At 40.9% G+C, this 25,742-nt stretch overlaps 2 protein-coding genes across 2 annotated transcripts in view; one reads left to right on the plus strand and one right to left on the minus strand.

Annotated features, from left to right (window-relative positions):
* Nucleotides 1–1,476, plus strand: part of PHGDH (phosphoglycerate dehydrogenase) — a 34,273-nt gene extending 32,797 nt beyond the window's left edge. The window contains exons 11-12 of the mRNA XM_079100678.1: nt 115–352; nt 1,163–1,476. Coding sequence (XP_078956804.1) covers nt 115–352; nt 1,163–1,317 — 393 coding nt within the window. The 3' untranslated portion in view covers nt 1,318–1,476. The remainder of the gene's footprint in view (nt 1–114; nt 353–1,162) is intronic.
* A 2,229-nt stretch (nt 1,477–3,705) lies between these two features.
* On the minus strand, nt 3,706–25,742 carry HMGCS2 (3-hydroxy-3-methylglutaryl-CoA synthase 2). The gene is made up of 10 exons (XM_079100680.1): nt 25,581–25,742; nt 17,830–18,284; nt 14,206–14,331; nt 13,476–13,640; nt 11,576–11,738; nt 9,400–9,570; nt 8,141–8,247; nt 7,461–7,586; nt 5,921–6,029; nt 3,706–4,078 (listed from the first exon to the last, which is right to left on the minus strand). The coding sequence occupies exons 1-9, from the start codon at nt 25,682–25,684 to the stop codon at nt 5,923–5,925; spliced, it is 1,524 nt and encodes a 507-aa protein (XP_078956806.1). The 5' UTR covers nt 25,685–25,742; the 3' UTR covers nt 3,706–4,078; nt 5,921–5,922.

The following is a 25,742-nucleotide window of genomic DNA, read 5'->3' on the forward strand; positions in this document are numbered from 1 at the left end:
ACTAAGCCTTTTGGCCAGGCTGGAGCCCTGCAAATGGGTGATTAGACTGAAAGAGAAAGGTTGGCATGATGTAGCTAGGAAGAGTAATTGTGCCTCTTTGCCTTTTCCCTGCAGGTCACCACCTCCCATAGCACAGCTGCAGCAGGGGAGCAGGGCAGTGGAGAATGCCTCCTGACCGTGGCCCTGGCTGGCGCTCCATATCGAGCTGTGGGTTCTGTCCAGGGCACTACACCTGTGCTGCAGGTGCTCAATGGTGCAGTTTTCAAACCAGAAGTGCCTCTCCGCCGGGGCCTGCCCCTGCTCATGTTCCGGGCTCAGCCCTCCAACCCTGCAATGCTGCCTACCATGATTGGTGAGGAGGGTTTTGGGTGGAGGGGGTTGACCAGAGCTCTTGAGGCAGAGGTGAGGTCTGCCTTGTGATTGGGCCCTGCAGATCTGCTTCCTTCCATCCCTCTCCATGCATTACAGTGTATTGGGGTCTCTACCATACAGAGGGTCTGTAATGCCAATTTCCAGAACATTTAGGGTGAATGCCAAGTTCAGAGAGGGAAAGTGCCTTATCTAAGTCACAGAGCCATGTGGCAGAGTTGGGACCAGAGTGCCCATTCACCAGCCTGACCATGGGTCCCAAGATTAAGCACCCTGCATGCACCTGCCAGCAGAGCCATGTCCCAGGAGCTCAGGGCCATTGAGTAAAGATTCCTTCCTGCCTGTAGGCCCTGGTAGCCAGCCTAGCCACAGCAAAACCTATCAGGACATTCCCTCCCATACTTGGGGCATCTTGGACCTACCTCAGTCTCCTGGGTCCTGCACTTCCGGGGTTTTGGAGCATGTCCAGGGGGGCCTAATTTCATCACTCTTGCTAGCTGCCCAGAGGAACTTTCTGTTTTTCTCCCTCACTGTTGGCCTGGCAATCAGCAAATGAAGAGCTATATAGCTCTTCGCTGATGTGCCTGATGGTCAAGGTGTGCCAGATGAGTCTCAGAATAATCCAGGGAGGCTGGGCAGATGCCCTGCTGCTCCTTCCATCTAGGCTCCTCAGTAGGAAGACCAGCATCTCCCTGTATTGAAATTTTGATCATGGAAGCCTGACTTCTGACAGCTCCCAGCTCCTTACTTTCCCTAATGCTCTATGCCAACAAGGGTTTTCTTTTACTTCTAGGCCTCCTGGCAGAGGCAGGTGTGCAGCTGCTGTCCTACCAGACCTCTATGGCATCTGATGGGGAGACCTGGCACGTCATGGGCATCTCTTCCCTGCTGCCCAGCCTGGAACCATGGAAGCAGCATGTGTCTGAAGCTTTCCAGTTCTACTTCTAACCTTGGTTCTGGCCTCTGGGACTTCTCTGAAGAAAACTACCCACTGTGAACTATCAGGAGAGGAGATCCACATTCCTGGGGCTGACATTGCTGCAATCTCTTGACCCCTGCATGTAGCAATAACCATCTAATAAAGAGCTTCCCCAAGTTCTCCATGTATTTTCTTGGTGTTATTATCCTTAAGAGCCACCAGAGGGCATCCACAGCTAGCCACAGGGCTTGGGATTGGCAGCAAGAGGGTGAGGGGCGTGGAAGAAGTTTGCAGTGGGCAAATGCATGAGTGTGGGTGTTCTGAATATGATCCCTCTTCTCTCTGAGGTTATTCAGACGTGTTTCTACAGGAGCAAAACTCAGGATATTTCAGATTCCTGTGGTATTTCATATCCCTTCCATCTGGGAATATCTGTGGCCATTAATGAATAAAATTCATCAAACAGATGCCACACTAGGTGCTAAAAACTGGGTTAGTGCTTTGCTTTAAGAGAATTCAGCCCCCCCCCCCACCACCACCCATAGAAGTCTTCAGGTGAGAGGGGCAGAGCCTGCAGTTGACTGTACCCATGCAGTTGTATCCCAGATGCCTTGAGTCCCAAGGAGGAAGCACTTTGGAGGATGTTGGTGTCACAGAGGAGGTGTTTGGAAGGATTTCATAAGGGGAAGAAAGCATATGTAAAGGCTTGGGGGTGTGTGGATATTTAGCAATCAAGCTCACAAAGCAAACTCAGTGTAGTTTTTAAAAATGATTGTCATGAAAAATATGGAACTTCATGCAAAAGATTTGCCTCTTGAGAGCTTTTTGGCCCTGGTAGTTGGGGGAGGATCCATTCCTAGGCTGCCTGAGAAGGCCTGGCACTGGGCACCTGCCTGGCTCCGAAGGGAGCCAATTAACCACCTTAGACTCCTTAGTTCCACAAGGATTAAATGCCAATCACAAAGGCTCTGCTGGCATCTGCAGTGAGTTTGGAATGTCCACTGTAGCAAACCTTGAAGGGATGGGCCCCCAAAAGAACATGTCAATTTGTGCAGCTGCTTGACCTGGAACACTGTGTTAATTCTTCTAAACCCATTTCCTTATCTCTAGAAAGGATTACAAGGCCTCCCAAAGCTGCGGTGAGGGTTTAATGGGTTAAGAAGTGGTATGAGGGTGCCTGGGGCATAGTGAACATTGGTTTCTTCATTTATGTGCCTTCTTGACAGTGGAAAAGCAGGTCTCAGTCTTATGTGGAACCCTACAGAACAAAGAGCCTTTCCCAGGTTCACGGTAATGGCATCCAGCCACATCTAGACACCGGGTGTCCTGACATCAGATAGCCTATTTTCTCCTATTGGAAAAATATCCATGCCTCACATGGCATCTGCCAAGGTCACACACTGACAATTGGAAAAAGAGACTGAGATGGGTGAAACTGATCATTCAGTTAAATTGAGCACAATTTTTAACCCCTCAGTCTCCTTGCTCAAAATCCCTAGATAAGCCACAGTGCATACTAAGGTGGTCAGGACAATTCTAGAAATTCAAATGACTTGAGCATCTCAAAATGTCTTCTGAGACCTGAGTCACACAAGAGTGTGTGGACAATTTCATTGCATCCCCTACCTGTTCACATTACCTCTCCCACATTTAAATGACATACTGCTCAGACGTTTTTATCACAGATTTGCTGGTGACTGTCTGACATGCTCAGTCTTGAACAAAACAGCAAAGGGCCCAGCATCCTATTTCCAGGTGTACCCCTTTGACTCCCCAACCAGCTGGATTTGCACCAACAGAACCTGTCTCTTCTGCATGCTTTTCTAAATGGAAGTGAACACAACCCCTGTCCTTCCACTTTCTGTCTCTGTCTTCCCTCTCCTCAGCTCAACCCCCACCTCCCTGAACCATTGTTATTTTATAAAAGAATCCTAGAGAAAGTAGTATCCTCATCCAAGAGGGGGAAACTGTTTAATAGAAATTTTCCTGCTAGGCATCACACCTACTTTTTTTTTTTTTTTTTTTTTTTTTTTTTTTTTTTTTGTTTCTCGATCCTGGTAGCTAAAACTGGCCAGGTATGACAAGGAGGTCTGATCTACAGCTCCAGGCCCCTGCCTGGTGGATGACTGTACAGCACAGAATTGGGGGGTGTTATGTTTCACTGTATTTACCTACCTTGTATTTTCCATGGCACTCAACACACAGCAGAATTAGATTGGCATTGGAAAGGAAATAGAGGGGATGAGACTATTCTGGTGCGCTGAAGTGCCTATTGACTTGTTTGCTTCTTGTTTTTTGGGTTCCAGAAAATACAAGAGTCATTTCCTTCTTCTTACTTTTTAATTGCCATATATTAGCTTAGAACAAGATACAAAATTCAAAAATTCATAGGAAACCTTAAGAAATGAGCAAAAATATAACAGCACAGAGGTTTAATAATAATATCAAAGCTGTAACAAATGAAGTTTATCTGTATCTTGAAGAAGACAACTGATCTGCCACATTTCTGGAGGCCAGGGATTCGGGAAGAGGCCTCCTTTCTTTTCCTCCATCTCCCTCTTTCACAAAGGTTGTGGCCCTGGTCCACAGCACCATGAGCCTGTGACAGTGACTGCAGCAGGACAAGGCAGAAGGGACCTGCTAAGGGGGGTCCCTCACAACAGGGCCAAGGCTTACGGGGGCTACTATGTAAATTCTAATTTATTTACCAGCTAAGGGTGGAATTTGAAATATATGATTCGTGGGTAGAAGCACTGTTAGCATACTTTCCCCAGGAACCAGTCCATGATTCTGTAGAACATAAAGAAACAAAAAAGATTCAGTCATGAATCCCATCCTAGGCACCCTGACTCCCTGTACCTACTCCTTGCCTGAGGCACAGCTGTGTGAAGGTGCTCCCCTAACAGCATCCTGAGTTCTAGGGTGCTCCCACTGCCAACTCAGCTTCAGTCCTGGATGCTTGAGGGACCTGGCATCCAAGGCTGAAGGAGCCAAGTCTTGGGGGGTGGTCCCCCTCATGAGCTCTGTCTGTGATAGGAGAACAGCCTGGGTAGGTTGGAGCAGTGCAGGAAAAAAATCCAGAATGCCACATTGACATAACACCTTCATTTCAGCTAAAATCTCATTGTCGTGGTGGGTTCATTGCTCATGTGAATAATCAGCATGAGAAAAGTACAAGAGCCTAGTCTTCTCTTGATAGGCACAATGCCACCTAGACACTTGTGAAGTAAGAAGGCTGATTGAGAAATTCTCCTTTGAGGTACTTTGGATTAGGCAGAGGGGAGTGAAGGGAGGGGAGGGGGTGTTGGGGCAGGAATGACAGAATGAATCGAACATTATTACCCCATGTGCATATATGACTACACAACCCATGTGAATCTATATCATGTACAACCAGAAAAAGAAGTTATACTCCGTTTAAGCACGATGTGTCAAAATGCATTCTACTGTAATGTATAACTAATGAGAACAAATTAAAAAAAAGAAATTCTCTTTTGAAAACCCCAACAGATAAGCAGAATAGAAAAGAAGAGAAATTTTTCTCTGTCTCTGTGTCTCTGTCTCTGTCTCTCTCTGGGCTTCTCGTGACTGAATTAGCTAAACACATTTAAGAGCCATCTCTTTGCCACTGACTGACCGGTCTCTAAGAACTATATTTCAAACAAACTCTCTGGTGATACCCAAGTCTTTTGAACTGCTTCTCAGCCTCACCCAGCAGCCCTGACCTGTCAGCTCCCCTGTCCACTTTGTTCAGCCCCTAACATCCTAGCTACAGAACTTCAGCAGACTAGCAGGGGAAGTAAAGAAACAAAGAATGCTCCAGTGGTTAGGGTCAAACTGAGGGCACCCTGTTCTGCCCTTTTCCTGCCTCTTCTCATGCTGCTCATCTGTGCCTCTCCTTTATCTACAAACTTCTTCCTTTCTTCCCCCTGCTCCATGCTCTGCCCTTGACATACCTCCTTATTCTCCCTACTTCATTTACCAAAGGAACAGAAAACATAATTTTAAAACTTGGGTATGGGGACTGTGTTCATTGAGATTTGTGGTTGTAAAAGAAATTGCTTCTTGTCCTTCCATTCTGCTCATCTATTGGAGAGATACACGGAAGCAGATACATGGGTTCATAGACTATAGGCTTGCAATTCTCAATACTCGAATGCCATAAATAATTCTTTTACTTCTCCTCTCACCCCAGTCCTCTTCCATTAAACTCTTTTCTCTCCCTACACTCATCCCCACTAATTTTCCAAGGCTCACATCTTCTCCCCAGAAGGAATCTTGTAACACCTGAGAATTGTCACATAGCTCCTTCCAGCCAAGGCTTCTGGCTCTAAAGAATCCCACAATCATCCTGCTCCTTCATGATGTCTAAGGCCCTTAGAGGAGGTAAACAAGTCTGACTTTTTTCTTCTTCATAGTCAAGATTTCAGAACACATCCCTCTCCCAGCTTTTGCCTTTCCAAGCAAGGAGCTCCGAAGGTTTTCATTTGCCTGCCTAGTACGATCCCCACCCCCATCATATTAGAAGCTATGAATCCCCTCTCTCCAGAGGGGATTACCAGAACTTCATATGTCACCCAGAGGAAGGCATCAGGGTTTTAGGCCACCAACCCGCAAGCTCTCACTCCTCACCTTTAGATGGGACGCCGGGCATACTTTCGGCGATGCATTTCATCCACTCGCTCCAGGTACCAAGTGCCCGGGAAAAGGTTGTTTGTGTCTCCAGGTGGTGAGAAATTTACTGTGGAATGAAGAAAAGGGACAAGACTCACAAAGAGGAAGAGAAAATATTAATAGGAATGCCTACAGGTTCACAATTAAGTGCCCCTGACTCAGGGTCACCTTCAATACATCAAATAGAACACTGGACCAGCCTGGCAAGGTGGTGCACTCTTGTAATCCCAAGGACTTGGGAGGCTGAGAAAGGAGAATCACAAGTTCGAGGCAAACCTCAGCAACATAGCAAGACCCTCAGCAATTTAGTGAGACTCTCTCTCAATATAAAAATAAAAAGGGCTGGAGATGTAGCTCAGTGGCAAAACCCTCTGGGTTCAATCCTTACTACCAAATATTAAAAAAGAAAAGAAAAAAGAACACAGAACCAGAGAAGAGCCATCCTGGATCAGGTACTTCAGGCTACCCAACTATTTAACGATTTTATCATGAGTTTAGCATTTTACCACAGTAAATATGCCCTTCATCCACTAAAATCTTCACATATCCCTTTGACAGTGGTATCTAGGTTGATGTCTATCTCAGAACATCCCATTCCCTAATAAATACTACCTTCATGGTCGTAAGATCTCTGACTCTGATTAGTGCTTTTTCCATTAATGAGCATCTCAGAGAGCCAATTTTTTATTTTTATTGTTTTTCTTCACTAACATGTCCTTGTTCCAGATGAGATAACAACCACGGGGTCAAGGTCTCCGGGAACATTCCCAATTCCTTATGTTCTTTCTCCTTTTCAGAGCACTCTGAAAATATGTGCTTCAAGTTTTGCTTGAGCATATCTTGTTACCATTGTTTGAAAACCCCCATCTAATCTCTCCATTTTTTTTCCTTTTCATCTATTGCTTTTGGGGAGGTTTTTCTGTTTTGTTTTGTTTTTTATGTTTTATGAAGAAAAGGGTCAGTTGGGAGGAGATAAAAATATTTTTTGATATTTGTTGATAACTTATTTAAGTACATTAATTTGATTAATCTCTTTTGGAAATCCTGCGGTTAGTGTGATTTTAGAAATGTGACGTCTGAGAAAAGTTCGATAATTTTCCCGAAGACAAAGAGCTGGTAAATGACACAGTTCAAGTTTAGATTTGAATATCTTGCTTTAAAGTCTGTGGTCTTGCAACATTTAAACAGGAGCATTTTCAAAGACTATAACACTTCTGGCTTCCATGGGAAAACATTGTCTGGTATGTGAAGTGTGTTCAGCAATAATCTGTTCTGGGAAGGTCCATGCTGCTTCCTTCTTCTTCCTCCTTCCTCTGCCTTCTGCTTCCCCACCCAGTTTTTACTCCTCATAACAACATATCTTATCCTAATCATATGACACAAAAGCCTAGACTGTGACCAGGATACGCTAGATTTCTGGTGAATCCTAGGTTCCCAGCTACCGGCAAGGAATGTGAGAGGACTAGCCTCTCCTCCTCTCTTCTGCCCTCTTCCTTACCCTTGTGGTAGAATTGCTCCCTTTGGTTCATAATTTCTGTGAATTCCTCAGGAGACATGCGTTTCCGGGAGGCAAGGCGTTTTGGCAGGTCTGATATGCTAGACACCAGCGTGTCTAGTGGGGAACCTGGAGAGCAAAAGTAAGATTGTTAGGCCTTCTTTACTGTCATTAAACAATGCCAGCAGAGCTAGGTTCTGTGGCAGCTTGCACCCTGGCAGAAGTGTCTTAGTGTCGCTTTGACTATAAGGAAATGACAAACACAGAGGCAGACACACTCACTTAGTTTAGGTTTATCCTAGATGTGCTTGGATGTGTGTCCTGGATCATACCAATCATAAAGTAATCAATAAACACTGACTAGAAATCTCAAATCCATAAACTTCTCTCTAGCCAGTTGCAACTAAACCACTATTAACTCTTGCCTAGACAATCACACAGGAACACTCTAACTGGTTTCCCTATATCCACCTTTACTCTTCCTCAACCTAGTCTCTAACTAGTAGCCAGGGAAGTGCTGTAAATACAAAAATTACACAAACGTATTCCCTTGTTTAAATATCTTCAATGGTCTTTGCTCTTAATCAAAACATAATATAGCCTCCACTAGTGGTGAGGTGGAAGATGCCTTCTTTCACTAGATGAATCTTGTCAGGAGTGCCTGATGGAAAGCTAAGACTCACCTGGAGAAGCATCCTGGGACACTCGAAATGAAAACAAACTTGCTGCTAAGCCAGAGCCATAGGAGAAGGCACCAATCCTGGAGCCAGCCAAGTCCTGAGCAGAGTGACTACAGGGAAAGAAATCAAAACCAAGAACACATACGCATCATACCTGACACTTCATAGAAAACAATAATCTACCTGTCAGCCCAATTTTGTCCCCGTCTACCTCATGCAACTAGAGATGCACTCTGAACGCTGTGCACAGAGGGCTTTCTGGTAGATCCTGGGGACAAGCCTAGGTGTAGGGAACCTTGGCAAAAGGCGAGCAAGAAAAATCCAAAACATATAAGGCACAAGGAACACATTGGAATTTCAGGGTGTAAAAGGAACTTCTCCCCTCTTATGATGACAAACTGGATTCAGTGAAGGTGCTTACGGGTAGAGGTCAGGCCCCTGGACTCGCCCTTTAGGCTTCCACTTGACTGGTAACGACTCAGCTTTTTGATCATCCCCCATCAGTAAAAATTTGATCAAACTCCGCCATAAATATTTTTTCTATGTCATATGCAAGATTTTCCTACAAACCTCACAAAATAAGAAGAAAAAAAAAAACAGCTAACGTTTGTACATCTGCTGAGCACTGTTGTTTTGTTCTTAGACACTTCATCCTCATTAAAACTTTGAAAGCAGGTATTGTTAATACATATATACAGACATGGAAAGTGAGACACATATAGTTTTATTTTTATGGTTGTTTTTTCTGCTTTTTCGAGGCAGGGTCTCTACGTTGCCCAGGCTGGCCTTAATTCTCGGGCTCAAGCAATCCTCCTGCCTCAGCATCTCAAGTAGCTGAGACTACAGAAATAAGTCACTATGCCTGGCCCAGGTTAAGTATTTTTTCAAGGTCAAAGTTTCTAGATTTGAATGCAGGTTGTGGACTCTAAAGCTAGATCCTCTTAACCCAAATCCTCTCCTAAGTACAGAGCTCTTAAGTAAATAGGACAAAAATATGCACCAAGCTTCTGCTATGTTTGTGCTGTGCCCAAGTAGATCTTGCACATCCCTGGCTTACATACTTTGAAGACTACTATTTAACACAGAAATCTGCCTGTATAGACACCTTCAAAGCAAGTACCTTTCATCTTCTTTCCTTCTTTTCTCCCTCCCACTTCTATGCCTTCCTTCCTTTTAAGTCTGAACCAGAAGAGAAACCAGATTTGGTTGTCTTCTCAGACCTTGGGATGGGGAGTGCGAGGTGGACCAGAAGCAGTACTCACTGGGACAGAAGCGAGGCCAGGCACCCATACAGAGATGAGGTATACATGTTCCCATTGTGTGTGGAAAGGTAAAGGGAGGCTTTGGTTTTTTTGTTGAACATGTCCAGAGAGGCCTTTAGAAGTGCTTTGTCCAGGTCCTTGTTGGTGTAGGTATCTTCCAGCTTTAGCTCCCTGTAAGAGCAGAGGTGGCAGGTCAGAGGCCACAGGAGGGGAGAGGGAACAAGGAGGAAAGAAACAGCTCCTGGAGAGGTTTTGGGGTACATGTTTTTATTGGAATACTTAGAAATACAGAAAATCTCAAAGAAAAACATGGCGCTAACTGTTCTACTGTTCATAGAATTTAGGACATATTTTTCTTATGGAATTAATTTCTCCTTTTATGCAGTCTATTAGAAAATCAGAAATAAAATCACGTAATACATTCTATTTAGCAAGCTTTCTTAACTCAGAATATATAGTCAGCAAACAATCATAAGGTATGAATTGACATATATATATATACAGATTTACTTGATATATATAGTACATATACATATATATCTTTGTGGCATCACATTATCTTATATAACATTATCATTATTATTCTTGTTGAAATTATTTGGAGCTCAAGTTTTAACCCTGGGTCTCACACATACTAAGCACACTGAGCTATTCCTCCAGCCCCTATCAGCCCCTATAACATTATTTTTAAGTATTGCAGGGTCCATGACAAGGTATATCCTACTTTAACTTACTCCTGTTCCTCACCAGTTAAAATACTACAGTGAATAGCTACCTATTATTTTAACATATGGAATTAATAAGACAAAAGCTATGCACATATATAAGACTTTTTGGTCCATGTTCTCCCACTAGTCCTTAAAACATTGTATCAATTTATAATTCACTGTTATTCCTTTTTCCCATAGCCTCATCCATTCTAGGAATTCAAATTTTTAAGACTATATAAAGACATGCCAACCTGCTCACATTTTGTTTTTACTATTGAGCATATGCTTGGCTATGGGATAATGAATAACAATGAATTATAAATTGATACAATATTTTGCACATGCCTGTGATCCCAGGAACTCAGGAGGCTGAGACAGGAGGATGGGGAGTTCAAAGCCAGCCTCAGTAATGGTGAGGTGCTAAGCAACTCAGTGAAACCCTGTCTCTAAATAAAATATAAAATAGGACTGAAGATGTGGCTTAGTGGCTGAGTGTCTCTGAGTTCAATCCCCAGTACCCTAAATAAATAAATAAATAAATAAATAAATAAATAAATAAATAAATAAAATATGATAATATGCATTCCTTCTTTGAGGAAATTTCTTGTTCATATCCTTCACTCATTTTCCACTACAGTATTTACCTTATTATTGATGAGATCTTTATATATTAAAGACATTAAGCCATTCTCTTTTGCATATGTGACACTTTGGTTTTGATAGGAATGGTCTCATAAGCAGTGCTTGTGCTAATTTCGATGTTTTAGTGTCAGGGTTTGTAGTAGTAGTAGTAGTTAGCAATTGAGGAAGATGTGGGTAATTCAAAACTTGAAATAAACAGATACCAAGAAGACAAAGATTCCCTACTCAGTAAGAACTCTTCATATTGCAGATACATCTTTTCTAAATACCTTAGAGTAGTGTGCCAATGAAGAGCCTTTTTCTTGCTTTTTGACATCTCAGGGAGTGAACTGGATTATGCTAATTTTGTAGATGGGAGAAACTGAGGCAACAAGTAAGACGTTAAGATAAGTCAGAATGGGATCCTACAATTTATTTGCTTCTGTGCATCTGTGTCTGTGTAGACTATGAGATCCCACTTAGGAAGGGATCATGGAATCACAGTAAGTACAATGTCAGCACATATCAGATGCTCAGAAAATATTTATCTACTGAATGAAGCGACCACACTCCCTTCTCCTCCATCCCCTTTTCTTATACTCTGTGGCATCTTCTAGTCACTTGATGCAGAGGTGCAGGTAAACTGTGCATGCTTCCCTGAGATAACTCAAGGAGGGCCCCATGCACACTTAGCCCACCCATCTCTCCATGTAAGGACTTGACGTCCTCTCTGTTGCATTGTAGGATTGCCATTTGATCCCCAACGGGTGCGCCTGTAGTCCAGATTCAGGAAGTGGGGAATCCTTCTCCTGGCTCAGCCTCGTGGCTCCCCATAAAGAACTTACCTGAAGGCTTCCAGCCCCTGGTATAAGGTCTGTGTGTCACCACTGGATGATAGGAAGTCATTGAACATCAGGCGAGCCAGAGATTTCTGGACCATCTTGCAAAAGGGTGTGTGAAAGATCATATACTGTAAATCATCCAGGGTGAAAGGTCGGTCAATGCCAGCTGAAAAGTAAGTGTGAAAGCAAGGAGGTGACATGATGATGCACCACTTAGCTCTACTCCCTGAGCTCTAACTGTACCAAAGCACTGGAGGCCTCCCAGGGAACTAGCTCCTACTTCCAGCACATGAATATAAGGTTTGTTCTTTTTTTTTTTTTTTTGTACCAGAGGTTGAATCCAGGGGTGCTTTACCACTGAACCACATCCCCAGCCCTTTTTATTTTTTATTGTTGAGACAGAGTCTCACTAAATTGCTTAGGGCCTTGCTAAGTTGCTGAGGCTGGTCTTGAACTTGCCTCAGCCTCCAAATCACTGGGATTATAGGTGTGTACCACTGAGCTCAGCTAATTGTTCATCTTACATATATTTACTATATGAAAGAAGGGAAAGAAATGTCTTTGTGTCTACTGTTGACAACCTCTATGACAGATGCTATCTCCAAATTAACTGTGTTGTATCATTTTCTCCATTTTCCAGAGGAACAAATGGTCTCCAAATTATTAAGTTATATGTCCAGGGACACTCAACTGAAAAAAGGTTGGCTTTGAATTCTGGCTCAGGTATCTCTGCCTGTATACTATATTCTGTCTCTCTTATTCCGAAGAAAAGGATAATACATCTTCTGCTGTGATTCAAAGCAGCATCCACCCAAACTTCATATAAGAACAATGAGCAAAATTAAAATGCCATAAGAATTTTAAAAAGGAGAGAGCAATTAGTCAACAGCAGTTTTACAGTGGATGGGCAAAGGTAAAGAAGAGTCAACTCCTTAACCATGGAGGTCACCTCTGGTAGGCAGTGCCCACCCAGGCCAGTGGAAAGGGGCAAAAAGAGGTCATGCTTTGATGCTTCGGTTCATGTCTTTTCTCACCTGAAACTTGCCTTTTATCAATGCATATTTAGCTATAGCTAAACTGGTAAGAACACTTTTTCAAAAAGTGGATTTCTCTGTATTTAAAAAAAATACTCGTTTTCTTATTCTCTGATTATCAAAGCAGTGCATATTCTTAACAGAAAAATTCAGAAACTAAAGGTGAATATAAAAATCAACCTGTAATGCCATCATACAGAGAAAAATCACTGATACCACTTCATATTTTTAAAATGTAGGTAAGATTTTTCAACATCAATCAGACTACAAACTACAAACCAAGTTGGGCACAGTAGCACAAATTTGTAATCCCCGTAGCTCAGGAGGATCACAAGTTGGAAGCTAGTCTCAGCAATTCAGCAAGGCCCTAAGCAACTTAGGGAGACCCTGTCTCAAAATAAAAAATAAAACATGCTAGAGATGTGATTCAGTGGTTATGTACCCCTGGGTTCAATCACTGGTACAACAAACAAACAAACAAACAAACAAACAAAATTAACTACAAACCAAGAGTCAAATCACACCTGACTTAAACAGAAGTAAATGCCAGCCCCAGTAGGACATGGTCGCCCTTACTCACAAGAATATCTCTCCAGATAGGGGACATGTTGGTTTCGTATTTGTGACTTTGGCCCCGGATTGCTTGTTTTATTGTTTCTTTAGCTTAAGTTTATAGGCAATTTTGTACTTGAATTTGAATGACCTTCAAATGGATTTTAGCACAGACCCAGGGAAGAGTCTAAGAAGGGGATCTGAAACATTTTTCTTGACCTCATTTTCAGGGAAGGAGAAAAGAAACCTAGTCTTAAGCTTGTTACATTCTTAGTCCATGTAAATAGTCTCTGCTTTCTGCTCTCTGAATCCTTTACCTTGCTTCCACTGTTTCTGGATTTTCTGGCGGTATGATGCATAACATCGATCCAAGGCCCGCAAGTAGCACTGGATAGAGAGTTTCCCATCCACCATGGGGTACTCTGAGGCCAAATTCGGCTTGTAGAAGTCATATGCATTCTCCATATGGGTTCCCCTAAGCCCTGTAAAGGCACACAGAGGGCTTCAGGGACCACACAGTGCAGGTCACCTTATGCAGAAAGGATGGGAAAACCATGTGAAAGAGCTGCCTGGGTTTTATTCATCTCCTTTGCAAAACCAATGCCTATTCAAATCTTTTACATATTCCACAGGAATTGAAAGATGGTTGGTATTACATAAATGAGATTTACATTTCCCTCACTACATCTATGTGGTCTTAAGAAAACCTGAAATAGAAGTCAGAATTCTCAGAGGAAGATTTATTTTATATCCAGTTCTCTTCTTTCCTTGTCAATTCCCAGTTTCGTTCCCTAGGTTTTCTTCATCAGCATCTGTACACTCATTCCATGCGTCACTATCCTAATGCTCAATGATGCAGAAGAAGAAACCTCTCTGATTCCCCTCTTCTCTTCCTCCCCACCTTTTGCTCCGAAGACAAGAATTCCAGAAACAAGCAACACCATCCTCAAACCCATACCATATCCCTGAGTAGCAATTTGGGATTAGAATCTATCTATGTGTTTGGCTATGCCATGCACTGTCTCTTGGTTACAGGTTACTACAAACCTTGCTCCAGGGCTAGAGGGGCCTTGGGCCCAATCAGCATTGCCACAGCTCCAGCCCCTCCTGTGGGGCGAGCATTACCATTGGGGTAGACTGCAATGTCTCCGCAGACCACCAGTGCATAGCGACCTGCAAAGACAGACAAGAAGTTACTGTATCACTGCCAATTCTAGAATAGACTGAGTGCCTACCAAGTGCCAGGCACAATTTTAGGGACTGGAAATAGAGGCAACGAAACAAAAAAACCCAGTCCCATGGAGTTTATGCTGTAGAAAAACTCATGATGGATTTGAAATGTAAATTTAAGACTCAGTGGCCTTGTGTTTTAGCTGCAAAATCCTCATTTATTCAGAATTATGCTTCTGAATTCAATAAAAAATTATTTACTTGCACTTGCAGAGACAGTTTAGGTTCATATCAATCACCTATTGCTCTCCATGATCCTGAATTATCTCCCAAACCATAGAAGGAAGGCCAAGAAATAAGGAGGGAAACTAGCATTTAAAATACCAGTTAGACAAAAGTTACCTTTAAACAGTTCTTAGAACAACCCAATGAGGTGGTTAATGTCTACATTCATGGATGAAGATGTTGCCCTCCAAAACCATTAAGTAACTTGTCTCAGGACACATACCCAGTGAATATAGAATTCAAGAGTTGAACCAAGTTCTGAATGGATCATAAAACCATGTACCCTGAAGTATTTACATTAAGTAACCACAATTCATGTAAATGATTCATACTACCTAACTCTATGACAGACTTTTATTCATTCCACTCTTACCCAATAAAAGTACTGCCATCAAAACTCAAATCTATAGAACAGACTTGGTAGCCATTTTAGTGTTCTATCTAACCCATGAGGAAGCCCCCAGCATTCACAACAACCCTGTGCTGGAAGCAAGATTTTCAAATAATTTAAACTTCACAATAATCCTATGTAGCAGATAGAGTAAGCTCCACTTTATAAATGAAGAAATTGAGGCCCTAAGAATTTAAGTCACTTGCCCAAAACCACATAGCAAAATGGTGAGACAAAGATTCAGAGTCAGGACACCAACCCAAATTCATTAAAGTCCAAGGACCTTCTCTTAACAAAGTAAAAAGAAAATAACTTTGTAAATATTTATAATATTTACAAACAACAAAACTTACTTTCCTTCATTTATAAAGGTCTCATAACAAGGATAAGTTATGGAATGCAAAAATGGTCTGTAGATATTGTAAAAAGTATTCAAGCTCTCTTATAATGAAAGAAAAGCAAATAGAAATCTATGATTTTAATTATTAAATTGACAAAGACTAAAAGGCTTGAAAACACTTGTAGAAATGCAATTTAACTCAACATTTTGGAGATCAATTTGGTACATTTTTAAAAAACCTTTAAATAAACATATCCTACAATTCAACTTTTAGTATTTTATTTTTATAACATTGTTGCATGCATATAAAACTTGTAAAGTGTTCTTTAAAACATTACTTATAATTGCCAAAATACAACAATCTAAATATCCATCAGTGTGAAATTAATTAAAGTTTGGCATATAAATCAATAGAATATATTATGTAGCTTTTTAAAAAATGATGTAGACTTTATATATGTTGATATAGAATGATCTCTAAGATATCAGAGATAATGAATAATATGTATAATTTTTAAAACTAAATAAACATGTGCCTGCTTGTAGGCACACAGAAAAATTTGGGAGCATACATAGAAACTATGAGTGTTAAATTCTGGGAAGCCATAATGGGGTGTCAAAAGGAATTTTTTCTTAACTTTAGTGTATGTGTATATGTATATTTTTTCAACTACAAGTTTCAATTACTTTCATTTTTTAAAAAATACAATAAAACATGGCTCTTCCAGGTGATCTGAGCCAGTCCCACTCTTTCCTTCCCTCATACTCCGCTCTCTTCTCTGGAATGGTTCAGAAATTCCTCCTGAGCCCCAGAACCACTCCCTCCCACCTGAAGTTCCCCAGGTGGACAGGCAGAGGGATGACTAGATCAGAAACAGAGATCTCATCCACACCGGCCTCTTTTGGTCCTGGTGATTGGCATCACCTTCAGGTGTGTAGTCCTGATGTTCAGGTTCAAGCTTAGACACATACAAGACTAAAAATCCACATTTTGATAGTTTTGGGTTTTTGTCATTATTTTTCTACCAAGACATTATGTTAAAGAAGGATGCATTTCCAGCCCTCCACTTTGGAATAATCAGCAACTCAGCCAAATCTACCCATTTGAAACTACATAAAGCTGACAGTGCTCCCAAGAATAGGCTTTCTGATTTTTGGTTAAAGACCCATTCGTCACTTCTACCCTCTCACTCAATGCTTGGTTGAACATATTCGTGGAGGTAATGGTGCTAAGGGTGGCTAAAGAGGTAGGTATACAAGTGTCAAGCAATAGATGCACTGTAAAAACAGATTTGATGATGTAGAGACTGGAACATCCTGTAATTAATGGAATCATTAATGGTATGGCCATGTAGAACAACTGAGAAAGCACTGAATGGGCTTTTGGAATGACACAGTCTTACTGTGTGAACAGAGATAGACTATTAAAACTTCTTTGGGCCTCTTTTTTCTAAGCTCCCATCAACATTAAAATTTTATAACTATTCTTATAATAATTAATGTTTACAATGGTTCTCAAGGTTTTTAGTCCTAGTTTTGAACTCAGCAAATATAGAGTACCTTGATGGCCAAGTTACTGTCTTTCATATCCCTGTGTATTATTTTATACAATTTTCTTACTGGCCCTGCAAGGGCAGATAAGCAAATAAGAACCTTGAGTTTCCAAAAGTTTAAGGGAATTGTCAGCAATTATTGAAAGAGCTAGCGTTTCCATGCTGTTTCCAGTGGTGATTTTGTTCCCATCAAAACTGGTGGTATTCCTCCAGTATAGCTTTGAAGGAAGATAAAAATAAGACACAGGTATTGTTTGTGTATTAAGCAAAATCAATATCCTAGGAGCCAAGAAAGAAAGAAAGAGCAAAATACGATGCTAACAGTTTGCCCTGTGATTCTCTCTGCCAGTGTTTTCCCTTTACTATATAAACTTGTATAAACCTTTACCATCACCAATCTCTCAGAGACTTAGAAGATGTTTAAGAGAAATAGGCACAGTAAAGTGAGAAGTATACGGGATTTGGTTTGTGTGTCTTGCCTCTGCATTCACTATGGGTTAGCTAACAGAGCTTCCATTTTCTCATCTATAATAAGATGTAACACCCACATCTACTCTGCTGTAATGATTAAATGAACAGCTATGTGAACATGCTACTTGACTGTATAAAGCTATCCATGTCTAAGTGGTTATATTTTGGTGGCTATTGGATGATACCAGCAGTATGTGAATAAGCTGTCTTTCCCTCCTGGGATAAAGCCCTCTGGGAAATTAAGAGCAAATCTAATAAGATTCAGCCTCCAACCAAAGCTTCTTTCTTATTTTTAAATATTGTTTTAGATGTTGATAGACCTTTATTTTATTCATTTATTTATATGTGGTGCTGAGAATCAAACCCAGTGCTTCACATATGCTAGGCAAGTGCTCTACCACTGAGCCACAACCCCAGCCCCACAAGCTCCTATCTTACATAATGCCCCTGGCAGAACCTACCATCCCAATAGCTAGACTCCATCCAGTTGGCAGCATTGAAGAGGGATGCAGTGCCACCATAGCATGCATTGGTGGTATCTATGCCCTCAATGTCAGTGTTGCCAGAATCCTGGAAGAGTTCCATGAGCACTGTTTTGACAGCCTTGGACTTGTCAATGATGGTCTCCGTGCCCACTTCCAGCCGGCCCACAGAGTCCCATGGGAGCTGTGTGCGCTCCATCAGCCGTTGTACCACTGTTAGGCAGAGGGAGTTGATGTCCTCCTGGACTGAGCAAAAGCCCATATGGGTTTGACCCAAGCCCACTGTATACTTCCCTGCTTCCACGTTGTTGTACTTCTCTAAGTCAGTTTGGTCCACGTATTGGGCTGGGAAGTAGACCTCCATGGCAAGGATGCCAACATCTTTTGGCCAAGTATCTGTTTTGGTGAGGGGGACAGCAGAGATAGTAGAAAACCTGTGGTAGAGATAACAATCATAATTCCACTAAAGGTCTATAGCCAATTTCCTCAAAAAAACAAACAAACAAACAAACAAACAAAAAAAACCCAGTAATATAGCAACCATTCAGTTCATGTTTTAATATGTTTTGAAGCTATATTATCAAACGTAAAATTTTAGTAGTAGACCTTTCTGTTGAATTGACGGTTTTATCTTTATACTCTTAACATACAGTCTACTTTTTCTGGTCAATATATCTATATTAGCTTTTTAATTACTATTTGTATAGTAATCCTGTATGTTTATACTTTCAATTTCTCAAAGTCTTTGTTTTTTTTTCTCTTTTTGTATTTCCAAACTTGTGGGTCTTTATATTTAACACATATCTCTTATACACTGTATGTAGTTGAGTCTTTGGAAAAACTTAACAAAGCTGATAACAATGTGTTTTAATTGGAATATTTAGTCCCTTTATATTTAGTGTAAATACTGCTAGAGTTGGGACTAAATATACATCTCCGTATTTGTTTCTACTTGTCTTCTATGTTCTTTGTTCCTTATTCCCCTTTTATTATGGATTCTTCCTGATTAAACAAATATTTATGATTCCACTTTATCTCTCTTTTTCTTTCAGTTGTGAATCTAGGGTTTATAATATGTATACCTAGCTTATTGTAACCAGAGTTTATAGTATGCATACTTAGCTTATTGTAACCTAAGTTAAATTAATACTTTTACTAGGGAAGTGACATCATCAAGATGGCTGACTAGAAGTACTTGGGTGCTTCCCCACAAAGAAAAACTATAGCTATTTCATGGGCATGTTTGAGATAGGGTGCTAGAGTGAAATGGTAATATGTCAAAGACATTGCAGAACATGGAGATACATGATGACCTTATGAAGAAGGGAGCTAAACTATAGCACCTATTCTACCTCTAAATATCAACCTGAACCAAGAGGTGTTTTTCTTAGTGGGAAAAGGGTAAGTAGGAGGCAACCAGAAGTCCTCACTCACCTTATGGTATTTGCAGCCTTGGCAGACTCTTAGCCAAGTGTAGAACATTGCCAGTTTACTGTACTCCTACATTTGCCCCACCCAAAGAAAGAGTCCAATTCAAACTGTGCCCTCCCTCACCCATGTTTCTGCCACTCAGTGTTACCTTGAGATCCTGCCCATCTCAAGTTCTGTGAAGAAGTGGCCCTATCTACCCACTCTCAGCCCTAGGAAGCAGATGGGTAAGCAGTCATCCCTGAGTGGCTCATCTCACAAAGGTCCTGGGAAGCAGCCAGGTGGCCTTACCTATCCTCCTACAGCACCCAAGAAGTAGTTGAGAAGTCCAGCTCAGGTCACTGAAACCTCAAGAAGCAAAAAGCAGACTTCCCTGAGCAGATCGGTTCCTGGAGATCATATAATGATATCCATAACCTTTAGCCACTTACAGTTGCCCTGTCTGGGCTCACTAGTGCAGCTCAGCTCCTGTGTAGCCCTCGGATACTGACCTCACTCTGAACATTCAGTGCCACACATGCCTAGGCCCTCCATCACATCATTTGTAAAAATTAACAGGACCCCCCAACTCCCCAACACACACAGAGCACCAGATCCTGAGCTGCTAGTGAAACCTCCTTACCTAAGAGACCAGTATTCCAGCCAATGATATAATCCTATAACACCTATAGCCCAATGACATCACTGACATTAATTATAGTTGATGAAGCTACATAGTTATTACATTTAAGTGTTCACCTGGAACCAACCCAATTCAGCATATCTAACCAATACCCTATGACACATAACCAGAAGAAAATATTTTACTATGAAAGTCACACTTTATTGATCCACCAGATGCACAAATACCAATGTAGGCACACTAGAGGCATGAAAAACAAGGTAATGTGAAATTTGTAAAGGAACAAAATAACTCTCTAGCAACAAACCCCAAAGAAAGGGAAAATGATGAATTGCCTGAAAAAGAATAGAAAATAATGATTTTTAAGGACACTTAATGAGATACAAAAAAAAAAAAATACAGACAATTCAATGAAATTAGGGAGATAATTCATGATACAAATGAGGAATGACATAAAACAAAGAGACAATGATCATAAGAAGGAACCAAGGAAAATACTGGAGCTAAAAAGCTCATTAAATGACATAAAATATATTGAGAGCCTCAATAGCATAATAGAGCAGGCAGATGAAATAATGTAATAATTTCTGAACCTGAAAAGACAGGTCTTTTAAAGTAACCCAGAGAAGAAGAAGGAGGGGAAGAAGGAAAAGGAAGAGGAGTAAAAGAAAAAGGAGGAAGAGAAGAAGAAAGAGGAGGAGGAGAAGCGTGAGAAGGAAAAAGAAGAGGAGGGGGAGAAGGAGAAACAAGAAGAAATGAAAAAAACCTTTGAGACGTATGTGAAGCATATACCAGCAAACTTTTGCATTATGAGTATTCCAGGATAAGAGAAAAGAAAAGACACAGGAAACCTATGCAATAAAATAATTGCTGAAAACTTACAAAATCTTGGAAAACATGTGAATATTCAGATTCAAGAAACTCAATGCACCCCTAGTGGATTGGACGGAAAAATACCTCCTCCAAGGCAAATTATATTTTGTCAAAAGTACAAGACAAAGAGAGAATTCTAAAAACAGCAAAAGAAATATGTCAAGTTACATATAAGGTGATCTCCATTAGGCCAACAACAGATTTTTCAGTAGAAACATAAACTAGAGAAATGGGATAAACTGCCAACCAAGAATATATATCCAGCAAAGGTATCCTTCAGAAAGGAAGAAGAAATAAAGTCTTTTCAAAACAAACGAACAAAATAAATTGAATATATTTATCACCACCAGATTAGCCCCATAGAGAATGCTTAAGGGAGTCCTACACTAGAAGTAAGGAATGATAAACACTCCTATGAAAATATCCAAAAGTATAAAACTCAATAATAGAGCAGATACACAACAGAATAAAGCCCTTTCAAAGAATATGTAAAACAACCAGAAGAATTAACAAAATGCTTTTACTTATCAACAGTAACCTTGAATGGAAACATTAAATTTCTAAATTAAAAGATATAGACTAACTGAATAGCTTTAACAAAAACAAGATCTAATGATATGCTCTGTATAAGAAACTCTCTTCACCAGGAAATACACAATAGACTGAATGTGAAAAGATAGAAAAAGAGGTGCAATGTAAATGGAAACCAAAACTACCAAAATGGAAACCAAAATTACCAGATAAAACAGACTGCTACAGAAAGTCACTATATAATAAAGGAATCAATTCAACAAGAGGAAATAATCATAAATATATTTGAACCCAATTCAGGAGCATTCAATTGTATAAAGCAAACATTATTAGATCTGGAAAGGAGAAATAGACTATAATACAACAATAATGGGCAACTTCACCACCCCACATTCATCCATGGACAAATGACCCAGACAAAAAGTAAACAAAAAAAACAACAGAATTAAAACTAGACCACGGCCCAAATAAATCTAAGAGACATTTACAGGATATTTTATCCAACAGCTGAAGAAAACACATTCTTCTTATTGGCATCTGGAACATTCTCTAGGGTAGACCATATTATAGGCAAGAAAACCAAACTTAACAAATTCAAAGAACTTGAAACCATAACATGTATCTTCTCTAACCACAGTAGAATAATACTAGACATCAGCAGTAGGCGGATCTTTAGAAGTTATGCAAATACTTGGAAATTAAGCGGCATTCTCTTGAATAAGTAGTAGGTCAATGGAGGAATCAAAACAAATGAAAATGGAAATATATCAAAACCTGTGCAATACAGCAAGAGTGGTACTAAGAGCAGAGTTTACAGAAATAAGTGCCTACATCAAACCAATAGAAATATTTCAAATGAACCACCTAATGATATGACTCAAGAAATTAGGAAAGCAAGTACAAACCAAACCCCAAATTAGGACAAAAACAATAAACAATATCAGAGCAGAAAAAGTGAAATAAAGATTAAAAAAAAATACAAAAGATGAATGAAACGGAGTTGGTTTTTTGAAAAGAAAAACAGAATTCACAAACCTTTAGCTAGACTATCCAAGAAAAAATAGAGAAGACCCAAATCAGAGATGGAAAAGAAAATATTACATCAGACACCACAGAAATACAAAGTATCATTAGGGCTTATTATTAATGACTAAGATCAACAAACTAAAAAACCTAGAACAAACTGGCAAATTTCTGGACACATACAACCTACCAAAATTGAACTATGAGAACATAGAAAACCTGAAGAGACCAATTACAAGTAATAAGGTTGAATCAGTAGTAGAAAGTCTCCCCCAAAATAAAAAAGCTATACATGGCTTCACTGTTAAAATTTATCAAGCCTTTGAAGGAGAACAACATGGCTCATTTTTAAAATGTCACTCTTATTACTTTCCTCTTTCCTCCATTTTTCTTTTTCCCACACAAAAACATAATCACCATTTTCCTGTTTTTTTAAGGACATTTTCTACTTCATTCCATCCTATCTGTTTTTTGGGACCCTCAATGTTATTGAGTACACTCAACCCAGAGCTGATAGACAACAGTAAATGAGACATCGTTTGTGCCCAGGAAGAGGCAGACATTGTCACAGATCAACACGTAGTGGAGTAAGCAAACCTGCAAGATCGCAGAGGGCAGAGAGAAAATGGGGATCAGTAGAAGAGGGAAGAGAATCTATTTCCTTTCTGGACCCATCCACTTCTCCTCAACCTGACTCTCAAATACTCTTGGTGAAGATCTTAAGTTTCTCCTCCCAGCTCCAGTGTAGAGCTCCCCAAGTCCACCATTCATAGGCTCCCATGGGAAAGCACTTGAGATCTGGTCCCTTCAGTGACACTCTGCTGTACAGATGGTGAAACCAAGGTACACCCTGGTGAGACGATGTGCTCAGAGGAACGTCACAGTTTTTCATGTGTTAGAAATATTCCAACTCTTCACTTCCTTGGTTCTTGACTTATATGGTTATCCCTATACCATAGGAGCTGTAGCTCATATCAAATGGTTCTATCCCTCATTTCAGGATTCCATGCCTCTGGAAGCCCCAGATTCTTCCATCAGGAAGGTCACTTTTAGGGACTGCTGGGAGGCAAATTGAATCCTATGATCACGAGATAGCAGGCAAAGTGATACGTGTCAATATCTGACAGGAGAGGTTTGCAATTCATTTATCTGCCCTATTTATTTGGTATCCCCCAAATAAATGGAGTTTGTACTTTCAAATATTTATGGAGGAACTTCCCCAGTACCTAGGAGCTAATGGTTAGCCAGCCTTTGAAGCTGCTAGCCCAGTGGCTTTCCCTTCCTACTCTGCCTCTCCTAGGCTGACTTCCTCCCTCTCTTCCCAGTGAGGAATCTGATGTCCAAGAACAAGTCATTTGGTAATGTTTGTAATTGTCTTGGTAGGACAACTTCTGGACATGGATTTCAGAGTCTTGAAAACAAGAAATATTTCAATGTTTCCAGAGGCATCAGGGCACTGGAGTGAAGAGTATCCTTCTAATCTTGCAGTTTCTCTAAGAAATAATCACTCTAATTTAAAATCTGTTTGGGAACATGCGACAAGCCTTTCTTCCTTTACTCCATCTTGCCTCCTTCAAAATTAACTATTACAGGCCAGGCACTCGGCTGACCTGGGGGCGAAGGGGTTGCATAAAAAAGAGGACAAGTTTCATAATGATGTTCTTGACCATTTTGAGGAACGAGATGAGCATGTGAATAACCCAACTACGAGGTGGAATGTGATGAGGAATACAAAAGAGATATGGACAATATCCTGCAGTTCAAAGGAAGCAGAGATGTGCATGGGTGGGAAGATAAGGAAAGGCTTCATGGGAGAGGCTGCATTTGAGATCTACCTTGGTAGATGAGGAAATTTCTGCTGATAAAGAATTGGAAGGGGATAAAAGGGTCATGGTCACAGCAAGGTCGATGGAGCAGACTAGGGAACCTGGAGAGATGGGTGTATAGGGGAGGAGGGAACAATAGTGGGAAGCACAGGCAGTGGGGGCCATGACCTTGCTTAACTTTAGAGACAAAGAATCAGATGCTAAGGCAGGAGTAGTTCTTAGTTTGGACTTAAAGCTGATGCAGGTTGGATTAGAGGAGATAGACATTTGGAGAAAATGTGACCTATAATGAGCATTCTTGGCTTTAGTTCAGGGGACAGATAATGGAATTAAATGCAAATGAGGGTTCCAAGAGTATAAATCAAAGATATCAGAACATTGGTGAGGACTGAGGTTTGTCTAAGGGTTAGTGGCCAACTGTTGCTTATTGAAACAGGCAAACCCATGGTAATTCCTTCTCTACAAATACAGAGACAAGTTAAATTCTGACCTGGGGTATGCAGTGGTGTGGCGGAGGTGGGATGGGGAGAGTGGAGATGATTATAGAGTCATGAGGAAAATAAGGAGGTTAATGAGCATTAGTCTCTCCCCCCTTATATTCATGTATGCAGGTTCTCAGTGTCAGGAAAGAGAAGGCACTAAGAAAAAAAGTCTCTTTTCTAGGTATTCAGTATTTATGGAGTGCAAAGTAAAACTGGAAGAAAAGATAGAGCTACTCCTGAGATGTAGTGGATGATTTGGGGACTAGATAGTAACCCACAGCTGGCTTGGAGCCCAAGGCACTAACTACAGCTGTTACCATCGTCACTAGGAGACTGCAAACACTTAGAGTAGATTGAGTGGATATTTACAAAGAAAAGAAATGTCTGTAATCTTCTTGCACAGGCACATGCATGCATACACATAAACACACACTTTCTTATCTTTACATTTCATTTTCTCCTTGCATAAAATTAGAGCACTGAGAAGCACGACTTCTTATCTTCAGTCCCTTTTGCATCTTGCTGAAGTGACTTAAAGTCACTGGTATTACTAATACCGTAGTTATGTAATCCTGAGGGGCTTGTCAGGAGCCTGACAGGGGTAGTAATCAAAGAGTGGAGGAGAGGAGAGAGATGTGGACCCTGGTACTAGTAATATTGCTGTGTTGCAGCTAGCAGAGTAAATGATGCTATTGTCCCCAAACAGCAATGCGTCAGGGGGTTTGGGATCCTTCAATTCTAGAACAGAAAAGGATCTGTATGTTTAAGGATGAGATAACTGAGATGCTAATAAATTAAGTTGCTTCTCTAAGGCTGTGTACAAGCCTTGCCAACTTTTGACAGGGATTCTAGTGAGCTTTCCCTCTGACAAGCCTATCTTTTACTGGTCTATAATACTTCTCAAACAGTAACCTGTTTGGATTCCCTGGGGAGGAATTGACTCACCTTTGGTGGGCTGCAGGGAGTAGGCGAGCAGGTGTGAGGGAAGCCTCCTGCATCACTCTTCCCACCTGCAGGACCCGCCTCACTGGAGTCAACAGCCGCTGCATTTCCAGAGGAGCAAGCAGAAAGCTAGCTGCTCACAGACCTTGGGAGAGATGCCCAGCA

This window comes from Sciurus vulgaris, assembly GCF_902686455.1.
Source record: "Sciurus vulgaris genome assembly, chromosome: 1".
Taxonomy (NCBI): Eukaryota; Metazoa; Chordata; class Mammalia; order Rodentia; family Sciuridae; genus Sciurus; species Sciurus vulgaris.